At 30.4% G+C, this 19551-nt stretch overlaps 1 protein-coding gene across 1 annotated transcript; it reads left to right on the top strand.

Moving 5' to 3' along the window:
• Positions 1-11704: 11704 nt before the first annotated feature.
• LOC129913570 (general odorant-binding protein 83a-like) lies at positions 11705-19474 on the top strand. Its single transcript, XM_055992315.1, has 4 exons — positions 11705-12092; positions 18557-18632; positions 18824-19080; positions 19273-19474. Exons 1-4 carry the CDS (start codon positions 12003-12005, stop codon positions 19288-19290), a joined length of 441 nt encoding a protein of 146 aa, XP_055848290.1. The 5' UTR covers positions 11705-12002; the 3' UTR covers positions 19291-19474.
• The last annotated feature ends 77 nt before the right edge of the window (positions 19475-19551 follow it).

The following is a 19551-nucleotide window of genomic DNA, read 5'->3' as shown; positions in this document are numbered from 1 at the left end:
AGAAAAAAAAAATAAATCTCATCTACAAATGTATCAATTAGAACATCGGTTATCAACATGTGGTCCACGGACCCCTGGGGGTCCGCGTAAAATTTCCGAACCAAAAATTCGTCTCTTACACATTATTCTGTTCAACAAACTTTGTTCCTAAACGAACATTATTTTTTTAATAATTTCCTCATTCCATTTTATTGATAAAAGATAAAAATGTTCATACTTTACAATTTTTCAAGTAAAAGCATTTATGTACTATTTTTATGCATATCACCTAAAAAAAAGGGGGTTTAATTGCAAAAGAGTAACAGAGTGATTTTCTAAGTAATCCGGTAGGATTCACAGTCACCAACAGGGTATAACGATGTAAATTTAAAGATTCTTATATGTACATAATAATAAATTAAATTGACATTTTATTTTAAGCGAAAAGAGATATAATCTTTTGTCAAAGAACTTTGAGAGTTTATTATTGATTAAACTCAGTACATTAACTAAGAAAAAACATTCTTTTCATACGTATTTTTGCAAAATAACGACATTTTTGACATATTTTCCTTTGAATTTACCATTTTTGATTTATTTTCAGCGAAAACTGTTAAAGGTTGACCTTTTATATTTATTTTGTTGTAAAAATCTCAACCTATAACTTTTATTTTTGATTTTTTAAAATAAACCTCAAACCTTAACCGAAACCTATTTAGAGTAATGTGGTAACTCTCACCTCAGAGAGAAACCAATTCAAAATAAAGGTTGACTGTTATTTCTGTTCTTTGGCTTGAACTTATTGCATAAATGGCTTTCAATTCCTGAAGTGATGAAGTTCCCTAGCAACTTCATCACTACAACGTTTTCACAAGAACCAGCTTGGGCTTTTTTTGATAACCCTCAGAAATTATTTATCAAGAAATTTAAACTAGCATTATTGGTTTAACTTTTCGGAAACATGCATCTCAGAAAATGTATCTTCAGAATATTTCAAGATAGAACAAAATTAATACTAATAAAATATATCGACCATCATGTAAAAAGTTATTGCACTCTTTATAAATAGTCAGTTACTTAAAGAGCAAGGGTCACAATACTACCAAGTACACCTTGAAAATAAGAGGTAGACTGATGTAATTTTGTACGGACAATTCATATAACATAGAAAAAAAATAATAAAATATAGTCTTTACAGTGGGCAATTTTGTGTATTGATTATTATGAAAACTTCAAATTTTCGATGTCGAGAGATAGCTCAATCCATCAATTTTAATCTAAGATGTACAAAAGTGTATTTCATTAAATAACTCGGTACCAATACATTTTACTACAAAAACTTGTGGTTCAAAGTTAAGAGCATAAAATAGATCTCTTGAGATGAAAACCGTATTATAAGAAATTTAGATTAATTCATGACGAAGAAATATGAATAAAAATTGAAAATAGTAAAAAAAAAAAAAGACTATAGGTAGTTTCTGAAAAATCTCAAAATAATGTATGACTTTATTTCTTTCTTCATAAATTTGTTATGAATTTTCTGAATTCATGTTCGCACCAAACTTTATTTAAAACTTTAAAGCAGTCATCAATATGATGCTGAAAGAATATAAGCGGTAGACAGAAATTGTATACATCAAGATCACATTTTTTTAAACAAAAAAAAAAAATTAAATAATACATCCTTCGGGAAAAGTTCTTTTTGAAAAAACTTTTTCTTTTTTTTATTTTTGTATTCCCTCGGTCTCAGATGCATACTTTTTTTTCCAACTCTGAAGCGTTAGTGCTCTTTTACCTTAAACCGCCTCTTGATAGCCCTCGAACTGAAAAAACTTACGACTATCTCGGCATCACTCCTTGGGACGTTATTGCATCCTCTGGCTCTGTATTCAAATTGCCCTTTTGTATGTCAAATGTCTCGAATTGTTTTGTTGTTGTTTGAAAAGTTTTTTTTTCTTTTTTTTTTTTTTGATGTTGTTGTACTTTTTCTCCTCCTCTGATGGTACTTCTGTTGCTGCGTATTTCCCACCCCCATCACCACCACCACCTTTCACCATCATCATGCTTTGACTCTTTTGAAGGGCTTTTATTTGAACAATTTAATGGCTTCTTTTATTTAATTAAGTGTATGAGCCATCAGACTTTTGTTGCGCCACTTTTTGTGCTCTGCAATGTTTCCTCTTCATGTTGGTTAAAAAAATAAAAGAAAGAGTTTAAAATTATTTCGAGGAATCTCTGAGTCTGGATGTAGAGTGAATAAAATTCTCCACTGGGAAGGGATGATGATATCTGAAAGACAATAACAAAAAAAAAAAAAACTTTATATTGTTAATGGAGATGTAATTTAATTAGGAGTTTTACTTGAATGTTGCTCATTTAAATTTCCCAGAAAAGAGATTTTTCCCTCTTCAATTTTATTTTTATCTCATTGTCAGTTTTTGTTATTTAGCTTTTTATTTACTCTGTCTTAAATATTTGTATGGAATCTTTATGGGGGAAAATATTTAAATATTGATTTTTAAACAAAGCAATTGAAACCTATTCATTGGATTATTGTTACTATTGAAAATCTGATTTTCTACGAAAATGTACGTATCTCAGTTTCAATATTCTGAACTTCAAAGTCAACGCGGATGAAAATAATAATAGAATTTTTAAAGAAAAAAATTCTTGGCTGTCACCGCACCACAGCCGCACCACCGCCGTTTGGCGGAAAATTTCACCGCACTACCTCCGCACCACTACCGCACCATTTAATTGTGTATGAAAAATTGCTGCACCACCGTCGCACCATGGTTCGGACGTGGTGCGCCACATAGAGGATTATTCGACCCCAAAACCCGGTTAAAAATATTTTTATATTTTTCTTATTGGTATTGCCCTAAAATATTATTTTATAACTTATAACGCATTAAAAAGTTACACACAAAAAATTTTCGGGTTACCTACTTAATTTAAAAAAAAAAATTATTTTAAATTAAGTACCTACTATTTTTTTTAATTAAAGATTCATTTTATTAATTTTTACATAAAATTTTTAAATATTGTTGACATTTCATGATAAACAAAACAAATATTTTAAAATAAGTAGTTTTTTTAAACAACAAAGGGCAAATTGGCTAAAAATACCTCAAGACTGAAAAAACCCATTAAAAAAATGTGGGTGGGGGAATTTGTGTTATGTGCATTATTACTTGTACAATTAAATACAAAAGAAAAATTTTTGCCCCATCGTACCCGAAACTAAAACAAAAACACCTTTTTTTTGCCGAAAATAACATACATTTTAACGTTTTTCATGCACTCTTGTCATCTCAAATTTTAATACTTTTTCAATAAAATATATGGACATTTCTGTATTAATAACCTAAAGTACATATGTTGACACTGGACATCCATTAGAAATTTTTCACAATTACCACAAATTACAATAAAAGAAAAAAAAAACAGAATGAAGTGTTAATGATTAGAAAACAATATAAGCTTTTGTTTCGTGAGCTAATAAAATCGACTAGATTAAGACTAAGGTATTGGGAATAAGGGGGTCAACAGTTATTAGTTATTTGAAAGCCGTTTTAGTTAGCATGGGTATTTTGGAATGCAAAAAGCAAAAATTAACGGGTCGAATGCGATTTTTTTTTTCACTTATGACCAGATTTTGGGGTGGAATACTCCTCTGTACGGTGGTCAAAAAGCCGTGCTGTGGCGGAATTCCATTTTTATGTGCATTTTCCTTACAAACCTTTATGCCTTTTGTATTAGTCTTATTTTTGAAGTTATACTTCTTATGGGAGGGTGGGTATGAAAATTTACTTTTTGACAAGAATGTCAAAGGGATTATGACGCGATCACCCTGGGTAGCAGGGCTGTCGTTTCACCTTTATAGTAGGCAGTACTTTAGTATTTAAAAATGCAGTACGCCGCAGTACGGCAAACATAAAACACACAACACGTTGCAAGTTACATGTTTCATGTGGCAAGTTGCATGTGGCAAGTCGTATGTGGCAAGTTGCATGTGGCAAGTTGTATGTGGCAAGTTGCATGTGGCAAGTTGCATGTGGTAATTTCCATGTGGCAAGTTGCCAGGGTTGCAAAAAGCTCACATTTCAGCTCAGCTCACAGATCAGCTCAAATTTGAGCTAGGTACCATAGCTTAGCTCATTTGAGCTGAGTTGAAAGTGAGCTGAGCTGAGCTGAAAGTGAGCGCCCCAACTTCCAACGCCTATAACTCGGAATTTTGAAAAAAATGGAAAAATTTTTTTTGATGCCAAAAGGTAGCGGGGACTCTACCCTACATTTGGGTACAACTCTCATCCCTGTAGGTCCACGCGTTCTCAAACCGGGAGAACTTAAAAGTAAAAAAAAAATAGGCACGATTCTGAAAAAATAGGCATGATGTGGCGGTTTAACATGGAAGGCGATTTTTTAAAAATCTGACAATGTGCAAAGCGTAGGCCCATGACACAAGCTATCATTTGGCATCACTCCCAAAAATTACTCTCAAGCGGTTTAGCTTCCAGGAGCGTTTAAAGATTCGGGGATTTTTCGAAAAAAAAATTTACCCCAACTTTCAAAACCGATTTTCTCGGAATTTTAAAAAAAGTCGAAAAACCGGATTATACCACTATCGGGTAGCTGAGAATATAAGCTTTCATATGGCACCACTCCCCTGTCTCTAGATCAAAGCGTTCCAACGCCTATATCTCGGAATTTTGAAAAAAAATGAAAAAAATTTGTTTGATGCCAAAAGGTAGCGGGGACTCTAACCTACATTTGGGTACAACTCTCATCCCTGTAGGTCCACGCGTTCTCAAACCGGGAGAACTTAAAAGTAAAAAAAAAAATAGGCACGATTCTGAAAAAATAGGCATGATGTGGCGGTTTAACATGGAAGGCGATTTTTTAAAAATCTGACAATGTGCAAAGCGTAGGCCCATGACACAAGCTATCATTTGGCATCACTCCCAAAAATTACTCTCAAGCGGTTTAGCTTCCAGGAGCGTTTAAAGATTCGGGGATTTTTCGAAAAAAAAAATTTACCCCAACTTTCAAAACCGATTTTCTCGGAATTTTAAAAAAAGTCGAAAAACCGGATTGTACCGGAATTTTTTTTATGATAAAAAAAGAAATATTTTACTTAAAAAAATAGAAATATATTTACTATCAAAAACACCAAGAGAAAAGATCACGAACAATTATCTGTCTTATTTATAAAAATATCTATGTGTTAAAATAATTCCATTAATAACTAGAAACAAACAACTTAAGCTATGGTGTTTTATAAAAGTTTAAAATATCTTCATATTTCATTATACTTTCCAAATAAAAATCAATGTATCCTCTCACCCATCACAGCTCAGCTCAGCTCACTTTACCTTAGCTCACCCAACAGCTCAGCTCAGCTCACCGACAGCTCAGCTCACCCAACAGCTCAGCTCAACCATCAGCTTAGCTCACTTAGAGCTCAGCTCAAATGAGCTGAGCTATGGTACATAGCTCAAAAGTGAGCTAGTTCAAAATTTGAGCTGAGCTGCGAGCTGAGCTCAGCTCACTTTTGAGCTTTGTAGCAACCCTGCAAGTTGCATATTGCTACTACTAGTGCTGAAGCACACACAATCCTCATAAAATTACCATATAGCATATTTTATGCGCAATTTGTTTACTTTCGTTAAGCATATACCGTACGTTCTGAACCGCACAACATGAGTAAATTTCACAGATTAAATTGAAAACTACATGGACGCAAGGAGGATGAAAGAATTAATTTATTGTTCACTTGATAAAAATGTAAAAAAACTAAGTGTGGATTAATTACTTCATAATAGAAATTAAAAATATCAAATGAAATTCATTTATCTACATATACTGAATGAGAAGTATAACTTCAGTCGCGTGTACATGTGTACGTACACACACTCTTTTTTTTCTTATTAATAAGTCAAACGTCTTTTCAGTGCAGAGTTTTCAAATTGAAAAAAGTTCAGATTTTGGATAGCTTCACATTTAGTTTTCGAGTTAATGCAATATTCTCGAAAATGGTTCCAACCACTTTGATTAAATCTGATAACGTTGTGAAAATAAAAATTTCTTAGTTAATGTAGATGGAAGTTTTTTTATCTTTTTAAAAATCAAATGAATTCAAAACTTAAAAAATGTTTTTGGAAAACTTAAAAAAAAAGTAATTACTAATTACCTATTTTGAACTACAAACGAAAATATACGTGCGACCCAGTCGTGTATTTTTTAAACCTAAAAGGGTTACTATATTTTTAGTACGTTACAGGTAACCATTTGTCGATAAACGAACTGATATTAAAAGAAAAAGCACGAATACGAAGTGAGAATACAATCGGAAGAAGGAGTAAAGAGAAAACAAAAAAACTAAAAATTGATCTTCTTCGAATCACTGAAGGTTACCTTTCTAGGGTAAAATTGCCAAAAATCCCATTTTTTTTCAGACGGTCACACTATTGTTGCCCCTTAAATTTGTTTACCATATTACCTTGAGTAAAAACCCTTTCTTGTTTAAATTCTGAGTCTTAAAATAACTTCCACCATTTTAGGCTTTGAATTACGAGAAGTATCAAAAAAAAAAAAAACTCAAGATTAATAACTGACTGCTGTTGTAGCTGCTGTATAATATTATAAGAAGTCTTCCTTTCCTTGGTGTTCATTTGTCTTATGAAAGATTATCACACAAGACAAATATCATAAGACAAACAATCAACAACGCGGCGACAAAAACTCCCAGCGATAAGCAATCACTTCTGAGGTCATGAATTTATCGCATTACAAGAGCTTAGCACAGTCGACCACGTCACGTTCGTGTTCGTGCGTCTGGATTCACTTAAATTCTATTCGCAATGACGCACACATCCCTTTCGTCTTTATATTCGTTGTATGCCTCTTTGGTCTTATGAACATCCACCAGCCAATATATGTATACGTATACTATACATTCATATAAAAAAAAAAAAACAATTTTTTTGAGGAATGAGATTATGGCATAACATTTAGCCTGTCTGGTAAATAAATTATAAATTATTATTATCCTTGTACTGCTGCTGCGGGAGAAGGGATATCCGGTGGAGGTTTCATTGGCAGCACACCCTCTTTGGAAAACAGCACGAATTCTTCTGAAAAAAAAAAAATGAGCACCTATATGTACGTTAGTAGGGGATAAGGGACAGACAGGAAGATCTATACGCGGAGGAGAGTTAAACAAGAGTATCCATCATTCTTTTTCTAGTCATCCGTTTCCTCTTCCTTTTTTTTTTTGTTCAAACGCCTTTCTCACCCATTTTGTTTCCGCTTTTTACCTCATCTTCTCCCCCAGTATATCCACAAAACCTACCAGCTCTCGAATTCTATCACCGACCTTTAAATTGTGGCCGCATCATGTACCATCATTTCGGGTAGGTCCGTCTGAAGTGTTATTATTCATTATTCCCATAACCACACTGTGAGCGACAGGAACGACGACCGACGACGACGACGCAGGAAGAACGCGTCCATAAATCAATGACATCATCCATATGGATGTGTTACATTTTGTAAGCGCCAAATGGGGGGTGGTTGGTTTGGTATAATTAATTACCTCTGCTATTGGAAGATTGATTCACACTTAAGGTGATAAGATTTGTACTCTAGCATGCCGCCTTCGCTGCCGCAGCGCCGCGCCACTGCCACTCGCCAAACCACACACTGATTGTGATTCATGCACACTGATTACGCTAAACGAATCGAGAGTACCTATAAGCTTATGACAGAAAAACTAATGAAATTACCTAAATCTTTTGAATGATGTCCTGAATTGTTTTTTTAAATCAATATTTATAGATTTGGTTCGTGTCCTGAAATTTGAATTCCTGTGTTAGTTTGTGGAGGATCAGAGTGGGGCTTAGGTAATTTTTTAGTCATAGGTACTTGGGATAAAATTATGCAATAAAGGGCTGAAGGATACATTTTTGAATTAGAAAAAAAGGATCAAACGATCCTTAATTTGTGGGAAATGTTGAATCCTGAATGCTTGCCTTTTATCAATAAATAAAAAAAACTCTCGACATTCATAAAATGATTTTCCATGATTTTCATAATAATATTTTTTTAAATACCCATTATTTTAACCACAAAATGACACAAAATTCAACCTAATTATAGCAACCATAAAATTAACCAAAAACACAACAACCGCACAGACGGCATCAGGAATTGGAATTAGAATATTTTGTGTGGAATAAAATTTTGATTTACATAATTTGTGAGCAGCAGGCAGCAGTTCTCTAGTCTATTCTCTCTCTCTCTCTAAAACTGTTTGGCAGTTCAAATTGGATGAAGCTAATCGGAAAATCTGAGTAAAAGTTATAATTGGACACCAGAGCATTAAGTCGCATATTTAAGTTGTTGCAATGTATGTCTGTAGTCTAGAATAATTGTATGAAATGCAAATGAGCGATGTGTGGATTGGGCCATTATATATAGAGAGAGACAGCGCATATAGAGAAGGTAATGACACGCTTGGGTATTATAGTCCTTAAAACTATTATCAGAGGTGACATGAACTAAATTATATAAATGTATGTAAGCCTTCAAGCTTTTGGAATATCTAAACTTTTGAGTTGTTTTTTTGTTTGTTATTATAGCTGGCAATTTGGTGAAAAATGGAAAATTTAAATTGTTTCGGTTTATAAGATCATTTTTGTCGTTATGACAATGTCTTGGGTTATATGGTTAATATCTTGAATTGAAAATCGAAAATTCCCTAAAATTTTGTAGGTAGGTAAACAAAGATGAATTTTTTCAAATTTTTCATTTTTCTCAAATTTTTCCTTTGACCTTTAAACTTTGTGAAGTTGCAACGTTGTTTTTTAAAGTTGTTCAAAATTTTTCAAAAATGGGGGTCTTCGAGCCAAAAACCGTTTTTGACCTAACCCCCCTTTTTTCGAAAATTTAATTTTTAAAAATTGTTCCAGGTTTTAAAATTTGTTCCTACCCGAATTTTTGGACTTCTAAATTCAGTATTTTGAAAGTTAGTTGAAAAAGTTGTTTTTTTTTTCAATTTTTTTTTTCTTTGAAACAAATAAAAAAAATCCAGAACCCGGACAAACAGCTCTGATTTTGAATATCTTTTTTTTTTAAACGTCGCGTCGCGTCGGTTATTAAAAATACTTTAAAGTCTATAGATTAAAAATTGCTGCTGTTACCGTTTTGATCTTCCATCGTTTAGGTGATAAATGCTATTTTCTCACAAACTGACTTCAAACAGAAAAAAAAAAATACAATACAATATTTAAATATACATTTTTAAAAAGCTAGAAGCTTCTTGATGTTTGTAAAATTAAAATAAAGTAATTTGAGGAAAGAGTTTTTGAAAAAATGGTAATTAAACTCAGATTAAAAAAAAAAATTATTGAAAAAATTTAATATGTATTAAAAATTTTTTAGTAATTTAAAATGCATTTACCTATTTTTCAAATTTTTTTGGCCACATTTATTATGATTCGAAATTATAAAAGGAAATGTATTAAAATTTATGAAAAAAATCAAAAAGTATTTCATTTTCGAAGAACTTTTTTTAATAGAAGTTTTGAAAAAAAATTAACTTATTTTTTTTAAGTTCAAGATTTAAATATAAAGTTATTTTTTCTTCATTTATTTTTAAAAAGCTAGAAACTTCTTGATGTTTGTAAAATTAAAATAAAGTAATTTGAGGAAAGAGTTTTTGAAAAAATGGTAATTAAACTCAGATTAAAAAAAAAAAAATTATTGAAAAAATTTAATATGTATTAAAAATTTTTTCGTAATTTAAAATGCATTTACCTATTTTTCAAATTTTTTCGGCCACATTTATTATGATTCGAAATTATAAAAGAAAATGTATTAAAATTTAGGAAAAAAATCAAAAAGTATTTCATTTTCGAAGAACTTTTTTTAATAGAAGTTTTGAAAAAAAAATTAACTTATTTCTTTTAAGTTCAAGATTTAAATATAAAGTTATTTTTTCTTCATTCAATAGAACTTATTGTTGAAAGTTAAACAGCAACAGTTTAAAGTTTTTATCAAAAAATCGATCAAAACTTTAATAAATATTACCTTTCCCTCTTCGGAATTCATTGATAATATATGCCTATGGCCAAAAATTTAATTTAATTTTTATTTTCCAATTTTTTTTTTTTTTTTGAAATCTTATATTTATAAAAAAATATTTTATGTCAGTTTCAGTATTTTACAGTAATAGTATCAACTCGAAAAATCCATTTCAAAGTACTCCAAATAGACCCCCTTTTGACCAAAACTGAGAAAATAAAATGATATTGAACACTAAAAAGAAAATATACATGCAAAAAGCAATATCTACGAGTTTCATACAAATTTATAATAATTTATTAGAGACTTTAAAAATTTAAAAACGAAATGTTTGCGATATAACAAAAACGAAAATTCTTTTCGAACTCCAAAAATCCAAAATTTGTTCTAGGATTTTCTAACATTCTTCTTAAATGTTCAAAAATTTAAAAGAATTGCTCCCCACCCTTTCCTTTGACAAGTTTTTAAGTCGTGGTCCTATTGATTTGACCGCTTTTGAAGTAAAGTTTACACTATTTTTTTTTGTCATTGCCATATAGGCCATCTTAAAATTTTACGTTATTAGAACGAGTTTAAAAAAAAAACATATCAGCTAGTGAATGAGTGTTTCAAGAAATTGTTAATTACTCACACCTATAAACTTTTTCTAGCAAACTTATATAAATATTTAAAATCTAAATTTATTTAAACTTAAGGCTCTTAATAATATCATATACCAACTAAAATTTAAGTCCGAGTATACTTACACGGCAATCAGCAGTTTAATTTTAAAACCTTAAATGAAACCCCAATCACCAGATTTTCCTATTAAATCCATTTGATTGCACATAAATGAGCAAATCACTGTATTATGTTATTGACGTTTCCCATTCTCCCATATAAAAACATGAAAAAGTCAATCATAGCCACAATAAGAATCTGAGACTGGAAAATCAAAGTCAAAAAAGATATAAATAACAGCATCCAACCATTCAAACAATAAAAATACCGCCCCAAAAAAACATAACAAAAAAAAAAAAACAATAAAAACGTAAACAGCACACGAAACAAATCACAGTGAATTCTGTAATTAATGTCAACTTGAGGCACAATCCCAATCCCCAAAGCCAAATCGCACCGCTCCGACCCACCCACCCATCCGCAGTGCTCAAGGCTTCACTTATCATTATTTCTTTATAGTGATTGACAAATTGGCACTTGGCCGTCCCCGGTAATTACCCTCAGTTCGGTCGGCCACTGAAGTTCCAGAGAGTGTAAATGAGAAGCATTGGTGGGATTACCTGCTTTTAATTACACGGAGCTCTCGAATACCTACTTGCTTTAATGTGGTAAGAGGCAGTGTGGTCCTGCCCCCGCACACCGCATCCATGGCAGAGTGTTAGGGGCACGACATTTCATGGCTATTTTCAATTAAGTATTGTTTTTTAACGCCACATCGCTGCCCAATACACTCTTCATTATTATAGCCAGTACAGCAGTCCGCAGAGGGATGATGGACGGTGTGAGGAGTTTCATTACGTTACGACTAAAGTGCGGAGGGTTTATTTGTACATATTCCCTCGTACCTGCCTCCTTTCAACCACAACCTAGACAAAAAATAAAAATAAATTAAAGGTATAAAAAATGATTCGGCGAAAATCGATAGGCAAGTTTTATTTGATACTTCAATTAGTACAGTTATCGCGCACCTTTAACTGACTCGAGATTTTTTTTTTTTTGTATTACAATTTTTCAATTTTTAACCCTGTTTCCATAACAAGCGTTGGGTCCTTTTTTTATCGACAGCGCTTGTTGTTTTATTGTGTGGTCCTTTGGGTTGGTTGGAGTTCTGTGAAAAGTTAATCCCAAACATAGCCTATCTCTACATACACCTACCCTATCCACAACCCAACCATAGTATCTACGCGAGAGCTCTCTCAATACACAAGGCATTGAGGATGAAATATTTGTTGGTGTTTTTTGTCTTTGGTGTCCTTTGTGGGGCGAGTGTCCTTTGCCAAAAAGTTGAACCACGTCGAGATGAAACGGTATGATTTTCATTTATTGATTTTTTATTTTTATTATTATTTTTGTTTTGTTTATTTTATTGTTTTTTGTTTTGTTTTAAATATTTTTTATGTCAGTCTGCTGGAAAATTGGAAGTTTGATATTCTTTTTACTGTAAGATAGGCACATACGGTTGGTGTACACTCCGCATAAGTGAATTGAACTCAGTGAAAAATTAAGAATGTTATTAATCGTGTTCGTTAAATAGGCTTTTTGTTTTCCACGTTTAAGCTGTATCCTCAATAGGTCGTTATTTTAACAGAAAACAGTTTTGAGAGTCATTTAATAACTGCACAAAACTGATTTATGTTTATTTTATAAGACAGATTAGAATATGACAGTAAACACTATTCTAAACCATGAATCAACTTCCTAAAAGAAGAACTTTCAATGAAATTGAACTCAAAACGAATTTGTTCTAATCGAACCTCGTGATGACTATTTTTATGATGAGTTGTCTTATGATGTGCTGTGCAAATGTTGAGTATTTAGATTGCATTATTTGATGGCTTAGACAGAAATCATAAAAATAGCTTTTTCGATTTAAGAATTTTGAAGAGTATCAGAACACAATGTGAAAATTTGGTGTCATTTGGTTAAGGCAATTTTTAAAGGAAAAAAAAAAAAGTTGTACTTGTAGAAAGTTCATTTTCCTGCAAAATATGTTTAGCCCAGTCATATAAGACCTTTACCTCGGAATGATTGCTAATAGAAATTTTGTTTGCTCAATATCTTCGTTTTGGCATTCTATAAGTCAACTGAAAAGTTTACAAAAATAATAATGGAAAAGGAGGTGCAGTCGTACAGTTTAACTTTTTAAACAAATTGTTTTAATGAAAAAATAATTTGCAACATTTTTTTTTCGTATTAATTTTCATTTTTTCATCTACAAATAAAACAAAAATGAAAACCATAAATTACACGGTGTTACATAAATAAGGTTTCAAAATATACGCGGGCGGAGACCTATCACGTAGAGCTAGTCGCACTGATTTCGAGACGGTATTTAAAAAGTCCCTAACACCCCCAAAATCTGGAGTTAGGGGCAAAAAACGATTTTTTTGACCTTCGCCCATTGAAAAAAATCTAGCTTTGTCAAATGTTTACCCATTTCTAATTTTACAGTTTCTAATAGGAGATAAATATACCTTTTCAACAATGTATAAAACATGTATCTCGGTTTAACCACCTAGAATTTATAAGCTGTCAAAGTTTAAAAATTCCATTTTTTCGTCATTTAACCAACTTCGACATCAAATTAAAGTATATATTTTCACAACAACAATATATTCTAAAATAATATTTATTTCCAAATCAAACAAGGTATTTTTTATGAAAATCAGTTTAAAATTGGCTTAGAAAAAAAAAAAATTACGATTTCAACCCAGATACAGAAATTCGAACGTTTAGGCACCGAACAAAAATGTAATTTTGGCACGTAGTACGATAACTTGGGCGCCAGGATTTGATAACGGTTTTTTATAGAGGAGTTCAATACAATCATTTTTTACCATGGGAAGGGGGTCAATGTCCCCCCCTTTAGGAGAGAGGGGCAATTTTCTAAAAAAAATTATTGAAATAAAAAAAGATGTTTTAAAAAACAACGGCAACACTAACAATTATAAGTGATACCATTTCCTAAAGGGAGAATTGTAATTAATTGTAATTTTAAAATCAATATATTTCAACCAATAGTTTTTGAAATAATCGATTTCAAAGTTAAAAATAGTCAAAAAATTTTTTTTAAAAACTCATTGAGTTCTATTTTTGTCCAGATTTTAATAAAAAATTGACTCATGCAGAAAACTCCCTTAATTTATTCCTTATCGAATAGTGAAAACTATACGTTTCTATGCCTTCTAGGTTTTGAGGAATAGGCTATTGATTATGTCGAAAAAAAACAGGGTAATAAGGAACTAAGACGTTCACGGGTTTTTATTGCAGGAATCGTTCAATGATTTATAAAAGAAGATAAAACCGCGGAGTGCTATTAAATGAGAGGGTGGAAACTGAAGATAGGGGTGCAAAAGCCCCCTTTATGGTTTTTTCAATATACCTCGTAAACCAAGCAAAATTTTGATATATTGCACATAGAACTTTTTGTAGAGAATTAAATTTCCTATTGGAATAATGTTTTTTTTTTTAAATTGAAAAAAAAAATTTTCATACCAAAATAGTCGAAACAATCATAAAAAAAATATCAAAAAAATTGATTTTTTGAGTTTTTTTGCTTTTTTACTTGTACATTTTTTTTGGGTTGAGATAGACATTAACGGTGCTCCAAACAAAAAAAGAAGATTAAATTTCCTTCAAAATGCTGTACTCACTAAATTTTTTCATTGAAAATTGACCGAAGTATGGCCATTTTAATCTTGATATATTGTATATACAACTTTTTGTAGAGAATTAAATTTCCAATTGGAATAATGTTTTTTAAAAATTGAAAAAAAAAATTTCCATACCAAAATAGTCGAAACAATCATAAAAAAATATCAAAAAAATCGATTTTTTGAGTTTTTTGCTTTTTTAGTTGTACATTTTTTTTGGGTTGAGATAGACATAAACATTCCTCCAAACAAAAAAAGAAGATTAAATTTCCTTCAAAATGCTGTACTCACTAAATTTTTTCATTGAAAATTGACCGAAGTATGGCCATTTTAATCTATCTTTTTTTTCGCATTTTTAGTTTTACTCAGTAAAACAGAAACATTTGAGGGGAAAGTATGATTACTTAAGCACCAAGAACTGATAATGAGATTTTGTAGAGGGGTTAAATACAATCATTGTTTACTATGGGAGGGAGGGTCAATGTCCCCCCGTTTTGGAGGGAGGGGCAATTTTCTAAAAAAAATACTTAAAATTAAAAAAAATTATTAAAAAACAACAGCAACACTTACAGTTTTGATTGATACTTTTTTCAAAAGCTAGAATTATAAACTTAATATTAATTTTAAAATGAAGTTATTTTAATCAATTCTTTTTGAAATAAACGAGTGATTCCGATTAAGAAAGTATTTTGTCTATTTTTAAATTTTCTCAAAAAGTAGAAGGCATAGGAACATTATGATTTTCATGATTTGATAAGAAATCAATTAAGGCAGTTAACTTTGTCGTATTGAAGTCCACAGTCTTTGTGAAAATTGTAAACAATGATTGTATTTAACCCCTCTACAAAATCTCATTATCAGTTCTTGGTGCTAAAGTAATCGTACTTTCCCCTCAAATGTTTCTGTTTTACTTAAGTAAAACTAAAAATGCGAAAAAAAAGATAGATTAAAATGGCCATACTTCGGTCAATTTTCAATGAAAAAATTTAGTGAGTACAGCATTTTGAAGGAAATTTAATCTTCTTTTTTTGTTTGGAGGAATGTTTATGTCTATCTCAACCCAAAAAAAATGTACAACTAAAAAAGCAAAAAACTCAAAAAATCGATTTTTTTGATATTTTTTTTATGATTGTTTCGACTATTTTGGTATGGAAATTTTTTTTTTCAATTTTTAAAAAACATTATTCCAATTGGAAATTTAATTCTCTACAAAAAGTTGTATATACAATATATCAAAATTTTGCTTGGTTTACGAGGTATATTGAAAAAACCAAAAAGGGGGCTTTTGCACCCCTATCTTCAGTTTCCACCCTCTCATTTAATAGCACTCCGCGGTTTTATCTTCTTTTATAACCCATTGAACGATTCCTGCAATAAAAACCCGTGAACGTCTTAGTTCCTTTCTAAACTACATAATCAATAGCCTATATTTGTTAGGGGTATTTTTGAATTTTTTTTTTTTTACATTAAGGAATTTTTCTGAGTGTTTCAAACCAATGGGACATATAAATATTAACTTTGTAGGACTATATTTGTAGAAAATTTCAATTAATTTTACATTCACAACCCTGAGATAACGGTAAAAAGATGTTCATGTACTAAAATACACAATAATTGAAAAACTTCAAAATTATCTCAGTTTGAAATTTTGACATGCTTTATTTTAAAAAATTGTAATTTTTGTAGATATCGTACCAATATATTTGATGAGAATAATTAAAGCTGAAATTATAAGCTTTCCGGTGATATAAAATTTATTGTAGGTTGCCATATCAAAATCTGGACTTTAAAATGCTATAAAATAAGTATAAAATTAACTATAGATTGTTATATATAAAAAAATGGATTTTATGGATCGAAAAAAAATAAAGTTAGATTTTTTAGTTTTTTTTTTATAGAAAAAGGATTGTTTTTAATAAACCAAATTTATACTTTTTATGCAGCGTAAAGACTTAACCCATTTCCGGTGGCTACCAGTTCCAGTTGACTTAGAAACTTGAAATTTTGGACACTATCTGTTTTTGGTCTAATTATAGGTAATGTGAAAAGCTTCTGGTTTTCACAAAATAACAAAATTTGTAATAAGTTATACATTATATTTTGATATTTTATGCTTACTAAGAATGTTTTTTTTTTTGGGTATTACTCATGGAAGCATTTTGTTTCTTTATTTGGTTAATTTCTTCATAAAAATACTCAAATAAAATTGATTCATACTCCATGTAAAAAAAAAAACTTATTTTAAATACCCCTTTCGGCGAGCGTTGCGGAAATGGGTTAAACTCAATTTATTTTTTAGGATAAATATCAAGCTTTTTAATAGTATAATAATTTATCTATAAGCTTTTCATATAAAAAAATTAATATAATGAGTAAAGTTATAACTTTTTTTTCCACAAAACCTACAGATAAAAATAAAGTCTCATTCTTAAGTTTAAATATTACACTGTATTATACTATTTATATAAATTATTTTACAAAAACAATTGATTAAAATAACTTCATTTTAAAATTAATATTAAGTTTATAATTCTAGCTTTTGAAAAAAGTATCAATCAAAACTGTAAGTGTTGCCGTTGTTTTTTAATAATTTTTTTTTATTTTAAGTATTTTTTTTTTAGAAAATTGCCCCTCCCGCCAAAACAGGGGGACATTGACCCCCCTCCCATAGTAAATAATAATTGTATTTAACCCCTCTACAAAATCTCATTATCAGTTCTTGGTGCTTAAGTTATCGTACTTTCCCCTCAAATGTTTCTATTTTACTTGAGTAAAACTAAAAATGCGAAAAAAAGATAGATTAAAATGGCCATACTTCGGTCAATTTTCAATGAAAAAATTTAGTGAGTACAGCATTTTGAAGGAAATTTAATCTTCTTTTTTTTGTTTGAAGCAACGTTTATGTCTATCTCAACCAAAAAAAATATACAAGTAAAAAAGCAAAAAAACTCAAAAAATCGATTTTTTAGATATTTTTTTTATGATTGTTTCGACTATTTTGGTATGGAAATTTTTTTTTTCAAATTTTAAAAAAACATTATTCCAATAGGAAATTTAATTCTCTACAAAAAGTTTTATGTGCAATATATCAAAATTTTGCTTGGTTTACGAGGTATATTGAAAAAACCAAAAAGGGGGCTTTTGCACCCCTATCTTCAGTTTCCACCCTCTCATTTAATAGCACTCCGCGGTTTTATCTTCTTTTATAACCGATTGAACGATTCCTGCAATAAAAACCCGTGAACGTCTTAGTTCCTTTCTAAACTACATAATCAATAGCCTAGAAATTGAAATATAAAAAAAAAATAATTTGAAAAAAGAAATATCTGATAAAATTATTTATAATATTATATGCATATAATTAAATGCGTATCCGAGGTGTAAACTTTACAGAATAGTCGTTTTTGACTTGGACATGGTTGAATAAAAACCTGAAGAACAATTGAGTTATTCATGAAGTAATGTACTTTTTTTGTTGTATTTTCTTTTTCAAAAACAAACTTCAATTATCATTTATATCCTTTTTACGAGTATCATACGTTTTTCCGCGAATAGTATATTAAGAGTATATTGATATATTACTCGAAAAAAAAAAACACATTAAAAGGGCCAATATAAGTTTTTTTATATACATATATCAAAATTGGTGCAACAAAACTTTTGATTCGCAAAATTTCAATTAGATATTAAATCATCACCTAACAAAAAGAGTTTATCTTTTTAAAGCCTTTAAAATAAATTGCAATATTTTAAAATTTCAATACTGAAGTTAGCCCCGAAAATCATTTTCATCTGTTGCAAAGTCCAGACAAATTTCTATGTTGTCAATTGTTTGTCGTGCAAATTTAAAGTACTTCGATATGTTAGCATCCTTATGAACATTAAGTTATAACTTCAAGAATAAAAGTCTGAATGAAAATAACTAATGCAATTGAAAACAACGAACAAAGAAGATTTATTAACTTAAACTTTGCACTCCATTTATTATGCCAGCCGGTTTTTCAAAATAAATTCGTTTCAGAAATATTAAAATACTATTCAAATAAAACGCGTTACCTAAATTCCACTCCCGGCTTTAAACTAAATAAAATATTTTATAAATACCTTTTTAATTGCAGTATCCACCACCAGAATTATTAGAGCTTCTACGTCCTGTACATGACGTGTGTGTAAAAAAGACCGGAGTTACCGAAGGTATAAATGTGAACATGTTATAAATGTTTGAATTCATAATAAAAAGCAAATGTTAAAAAACTTTTTTTTTAATTCCCAAAAAAACTAAAAAAAAACCTCAAAAATCTCCATTTGGACCTCTGAACACACAAAAACACAAAAACACAAACACACACATATACAACCATCGTCCATCATACACACATTTTTAGAGGCAATCAAGGAATTTAGTGACGGAGATGTTCATGAGGATGAAGCCCTTAAATGCTACATGTACTGTGTATTTGACCAAACAAATGTTCTGCATGCTGACGGTGAAGTTCATTTGGAAAAATTGCACGATATGCTGCCAGATTCAATGCATGACATAGCTCTGCACATGGGCAAGAGATGTCTCTATCCCAAGGGTGATACGACGTGTGAGAGAGCTTTTTGGTTGCATAAATGCTGGAAGCAAGCTGATCCCAAGGTACGTTTTTGTGTATATGAATATATGTTTGTGTCTGTGCATATGTATGCAGAAGCAAATCGAGCGCAATGTAGACACTCCGGGCATATTACGTTTAGTTGAATGCAATTAATTAGAAGACTAACTCTATTCATGTTGAATTTATGTTTTTTTTTTTTTATTTTGGTGTTTTTCCCTTTTATTCTATTTTAGCATTATTTCATCATATAAAGCTTGGCGATATGAAGAGACTCACTGACATAAAACAAACGAGTTACTCGTGACATGAAGGTATATTTTTAAATGGACTATGCTACAGGACTCCGTGATTTTTTTTGTTTTAAGTTTTTAATGAAAATTATTGTTTTTTGTTTTTAAATTATTTATTATTTTTAAATATGATTTTATCGCAGAAGCTTGGTGTGTTTTTATTTATTTTTTAAAATTTTTAGGATATATGTGTTGTCGATCACAAAAATTAAAAAAAAAATC

Source organism: Episyrphus balteatus, chromosome 3 (genome assembly GCF_945859705.1).
Source record: "Episyrphus balteatus chromosome 3, idEpiBalt1.1, whole genome shotgun sequence".
NCBI lineage: Eukaryota > Metazoa > Arthropoda > Insecta > Diptera > Syrphidae > Episyrphus > Episyrphus balteatus.
Note: the sequence above shows the minus strand (reverse complement) of the source record. Positions and strands in the feature narration are given on the sequence as shown.